Source organism: Scomber scombrus, chromosome 11 (assembly GCF_963691925.1).
Source record: "Scomber scombrus chromosome 11, fScoSco1.1, whole genome shotgun sequence".
NCBI classification, from domain to species: domain Eukaryota; kingdom Metazoa; phylum Chordata; class Actinopteri; order Scombriformes; family Scombridae; genus Scomber; species Scomber scombrus.
In genome coordinates, this window is record NC_084980.1 from 31,856,296 (window position 1) to 31,861,295 (window position 5,000).

The following is a 5,000-nucleotide window of genomic DNA, read 5'->3' on the forward strand; positions in this document are numbered from 1 at the left end:
TAATATTCAATTACCATTAATTTAAAAAGCCAAGCAGCTTTAATGCAGAACATTTCATGGGTATAAATACTGACTACTACAGCAGCACCAGCTGGTCCAGATGTTTGGATCAGCACCAGCTGGTCCAGATGTTTGGATCAGCACCAGCTGGTCCAGATGTTTGGATCAGCACCAGCTGGTCCAGATGTTTACCCGGCACTTTGAATACAGAGCAACATCTGGTCTTTCTTAAACTGTTTATTTTAAATCTAAAAGCGGGCCCGAGTCCCTGGTTCTGACAGCGACCGGGTCATGCAGAGTAAAGGTGAGCGGGTCTTACAGGTGATCTGCACTGAGAGCAGGTACTCTTCTTACAGCTGGGACAGTCCATCCTCAGTCGGTCCGCTTCATGCAGCATCCCGAAGGAACACTGCAACACACACAAATCCAGTCTGAGACAGTACCAGGCATCCGGATCAGGGTTCTGTCACAGTCTCAGGGTTCTGGTAGAGTCTCAGGGTTCTGTCAGTCTCAGGGTTCTGTCACAGTCTCAGGGTTCTGTCACAGTCTCAGGGTTCTGTCTCAGTCTCAGGGTTCTGGTAGAGTCTCAGGGTTCTGTCTCAGTCTCAGGGTTCTGTCACAGTCTCAGGGTTCTGTCACAGTCTCAGGGTTCTGTCTCAGTCTCAGGGTTCTGGTAGAGTCTCAGGGTTCTGTCTCAGTCTCAGGGTTCTGGAAGTGTCTCAGGGTTCTGTCACAGTCTCAGGGTTCTGTCACAGTCTCAGGGTTCTGTCACAGTCTCAGGGTTCTGTCTCAGGGTTCTGTCTCAGTCTCAGGGTTCTGGTAGTGTCTCAGGGTTCTGTCTCAGTCTCAGGGTTCTGTCTCAGTCTAGGGGGTTCTGTCCCAGTCTCAGGGTTCTGCCCCAGTCTCAGGGTTCTGGTAGTGTCTCAGGGTTCTGTCTCAGTCTCAGGGTTCTGTCTCAGTCTCAGGGTTCTGGTAGTGTCTCAGGGTTCTGTCACAGTCTCAGGGTTCTGTCCCAGTCTCAGGGTTCTGTCCCAGTCTCAGGGTTCTGGTAGTGTCTCAGGGTTCTGTCACAGTCTCAGGGTTCTGTCTCATTCTCAGGGTTCTGGTAGTGTCTCAGGGTTCTGTCTCAGGGTTCTGTCTCAGGGTTCTGTCTCAGTCTCAGGGTTCTGGTAGAGTCTCAGGGTTCTGCCACAGTCTCAGGGTTCTGGTAGAGTCTCAGGGTTCTGGTAGAGTCTCAGGGTTCTGTCCCAGTCTCAGGGTTCTGTCTCAGTCTCAGGGTTCTGTCACAGTCTCATGGTTCTGGTAGAGTCTCAGGGTTCTGTCCCAGTCTCAGGGTTCTGTCAGTCTCAGGGTTCTGGTAGTGTCTCAGGGTTCTGTCACAGTCTCAGGGTTCTGTCTCAGTCTCAGGGTTCTGTCTCAGTCTCAGGGTTCTGTCAGTCTCAGGGTTCTGTCTCAGTCTCAGGGTTCTGTCTCAGTCTCAGGGTTCTGGTAGAGTCTCAGGGTTCTGGTAGAGTCTCAGGGTTCTGGTAGAGTCTCAGGGTTCTGTCCCAGTCTCAGGGTTCTGGTAGTGTCTCAGGGTTCTGTCACAGTCTCAGGGTTATGTCTCATTCTCAGGGTTCTGGTAGTGTCTCAGGGTTCTGTCTCAGGGTTATGTCTCATTCTCAGGGTTCTGGTAGTGTCTCAGGGTTCTGTCTCAGGGTTCTGTCCCAGTCTCAGGGTTCTGTCTCAGTCTCAGGGTTCTGTCTCAGTCTCAGGGTTCTGGTAGAGTCTCAGGGTTCTGCCACAGTCTCAGGGTTCTGGTAGAGTCTCAGGGTTCTGGTAGAGTCTCAGGGTTCTGGTAGAGTCTCAGGGTTCTGTCCCAGTCTCAGGGTTCTGTCTCAGTCTCAGGGTTCTGTCACAGTCTCAGGGTTCTGGTAGAGTCTCAGGGTTCTGTCAGTCTCAGGGTTCTGTCTCAGTCTCAGGGTTCTGTCAGTCTCAGGGTTCTGTCTCAGTCTCAGGGTTCTGTCTCAGTCTCAGGGTTCTGTCTCAGTCTCAGGGTTCTGTCCCAGTCTCAGGGTTCTGTCTCAGTCTCAGGGTTCTGTCTCAGTCTCAGGGTTCTGTCTCAGTCTCAGGGTTCTGGTAGAGTCTCATGGTTCTGGTAGAGTCTCAGGGTTCTGTCTGAGGTTCTTTGAGGTTCTCACGTGAGCACACCAGCAGAAGTTCTGCATGTCCTGCAGGGCCCGGTCTCTGAGCTTCCTCTGGAACAGTTCGTGGATCTGCGGCGGCAGAAAGTGCCGGATCTAAAACCACAGAGAGGAACATCAGTGCTCGGGGGGGGGGGGGGGTATCAGCTGATCCATACTGCCCCCCCCATCCATACTGCCCCCCCATCCATACTGCCCCCCATCCATACTGACCCCCCATCTATACTGACCCCCCCATCCATACTGACCCCCCATCCATACTGACCCCCCATCCATACTGCCCCCCCATCCATACTGCCCCCCCATCCATACTGCCCCCCATCCATACTGACCCCCCATCTATACTGACCCCCCCATCCATACTGACCCCCCATCCATACTGACCCCCCATCTATACTGACCCCCCCATCCATACTGCCCCCCCATCTATACTGCCCCCCCCATCCATACTGCCCCCCATCTATACTGCCCCCCCATCTCCCCCCCCCCCCACCTGAGTGTCCAGCAGGTTAAAGTAGTCCATGAACTCCCCCCTCCCCCCCCCCCCTCCCCCCCACCTGTGTGTCCAGCAGGTTAAAGTACTCCATGGACTCCTCCATCCCTCCGTGACCTCTGACCTCCGGCCGGCCGCACTGAGGACAGACCAGCTGATCGACGCTCTTTTCTTTAATGGCCGTCGAGAAAAACGTCTTGAAGCAGGTCTGACACAGGAAGCAGGAGCAGTGAGTCATGGTGATGATCTACCACAGAAGAAGAAGCAGGAGCAGTGAGTCATGGTGATGATCTACCACAGAAGAAGAAGCAGGAGCAGTGAGTCATGGTGATGATCTACCACAGAAGAAGAAGCAGCTGGAGCCTGCAGGGTTAGCGGAGGTGGAGCCTGCAGGGTTAGCGGGGGTGGAGCCTGCATGGTTAGCGTGGGTGGAGCCTGCAGGGTTAGGGGGGGTGGAGCCTGCAGGGTTAGCGCGGGTGGGGTGGAGCCTGCAGGGTTAGCGGGGGTGGGGTGGAGCCTGCAGGGTTAGGGGGGGGTGGAGCCTGCAGGGTTGGGGGGGGTGGAGCCTGCAGGGTTAGCGGGGGTGGAGCCTGCATGGTTAGCGGGGGTGGAGCCTGCAGGGTTAGCGGGGGTGGGGTGGAGCCTGCATGGTTAGCGGGGGTGGAGCCTGCAGGGTTAGCGTGGGTGGAGCCTGCAGGGTTAGGGGGGGTGGAGCCTGCAGGGTTGGGGGGGGTGGAGCCTGCAGGGTTAGCGCGGGTGGGGTGGAGCCTGCAGGGTTAGGGGGGGGTGGAGCCTGCAGGGTTAAGGAGGGGGGGTGGAGCCTGCAGGGTTAAGGGGGGGGGGGGGGGGTGGAGCCTGCAGGCCAGTAATGTGAGAAAGCTGTTAGGTCTGATTGATATCTGGATAAAACACTGTTGCTAGGGGCAACTCCTAAAGTTGCTCCAGCAGAGGGAACCCTGAGCTTCATCAATACTCTGGATCCTGATACCTTACTACTGTAAAACCACGGGAGAAGAAGCCGGTCTGTGATTGGCTGGTACCTTACTACTGTAAAACCACGGGAGAAGAAGCCGGTCTGTGATTGGCTGGTACCTTACTACTGTAAAACCACGGGAGAAGAAGCCGGTCTGTGATTGGCTGGTACCTTACTACTGTAAAACCACTGGAGAAGAAGCCGGTCTGTGATTGGCTGGTACCTTACTACTGTAAAACCACGGGAGAAGAAGCCGGTCTGTGATTGGCTGATACCTTACTACTGTAAAACCACGGGAGAAGAAGCCGGTCTGTGATTGGCTGATACCTTACTACTGTAAAACCACGGGAGAAGAAGCCGGTCTGTGATTGGCTGGTACCTTACTACTGTAAAACCACGGGAGAAGAAGCCGGTCTGTGATTGGCTGGTACCTTACTACTGTAAAACCACGGGAGAAGAAGCCGGTCTGTGATTGGCTGGTACCTTACTACTGTAAAACCACGGGAGAAGAAGCCGGTCTGTGATTGGCTGGTACCTTACTACTGTAAAACCACGGGAGAAGAAGCCGGTCTGTGATTGGCTGGTACCTTACTACTGTAAAACCACGGGAGAAGAAGCCGGTCTGTGATTGGCTGGTACCTTACTACTGTAAAACCACTGGAGAAGAAGCCGGTCTGTGATTGGCTGGTACCTTACTACTGTAAAACCACGGGAGAAGAAGCCGGTCTGTGATTGGCTGATACCTTACTACTGTAAAACCACGGGAGAAGAAGCCGGTCTGTGATTGGCTGATACCTTACTACTGTAAAACCACGGGAGAAGAAGCCGGTCTGTGATTGGCTGGTACCTTACTGAAGGACACCTGGTCCTGGCAGAGGGGGCAGCAGTGAGTCAGGAACCGGAGGGCCGATGGGAGGTCTGTGCTGAGCTGGACCGCCTCCATGATGTCATCAGGGCTGAAGCTCCGCCCCTCCAGGCTCAGCAGAGACTGGAAGATGGCCGCCCGGTCAGGGGGCAGCCGAGCCAGCGCCTGGGGGGGGGCGAGGTCCGATCCTACGCTCCTCCTCACCTGGACCCGGTCCACTCCAGGTCCAGAACCAGAACTCCAACGGTCCCTGCTGGACTCAGGATCCAGACTCAGACTCCCCATCATCCTGCTGAGAGGGTCTGCAGGGACACCTGGGGGGGCGAGACCAGGTCCAGGACTGCAGTAGTACTACAGAACTATTACAGAATTATTACAGAACTACTAAAATACTTCTGACTCACCGGAGGAGGCGGAGCTCAGGAAAGGGTTGTGATTGGAGGAGGAGGAGGAGGGAGGAGCACTGAAATCGATCCCCAGCAGCTC

The 5,000-nt window shown here is 55.2% G+C and overlaps 1 protein-coding gene across 1 annotated transcript in view; it reads right to left on the reverse strand.

The window, feature by feature from the left end:
- si:dkey-181m9.8 (E3 ubiquitin-protein ligase RNF31) overlaps positions 1 to 5,000 on the reverse strand; it is a 17,937-nt gene that overhangs the window by 8,403 nt on the left and 4,534 nt on the right. Inside the window, exons 7-11 of the mRNA XM_062429554.1 lie at positions 4,919 to 5,000; positions 4,497 to 4,828; positions 2,741 to 2,923; positions 2,181 to 2,279; positions 320 to 409 (exon numbers count right to left, since the gene is read on the reverse strand). The exon at positions 4,919 to 5,000 is cut by the window's right edge and continues 86 nt beyond it. Coding sequence (XP_062285538.1) covers positions 320 to 409; positions 2,181 to 2,279; positions 2,741 to 2,923; positions 4,497 to 4,828; positions 4,919 to 5,000 — 786 coding nt within the window. The remainder of the gene's footprint in view (positions 1 to 319; positions 410 to 2,180; positions 2,280 to 2,740; positions 2,924 to 4,496; positions 4,829 to 4,918) is intronic.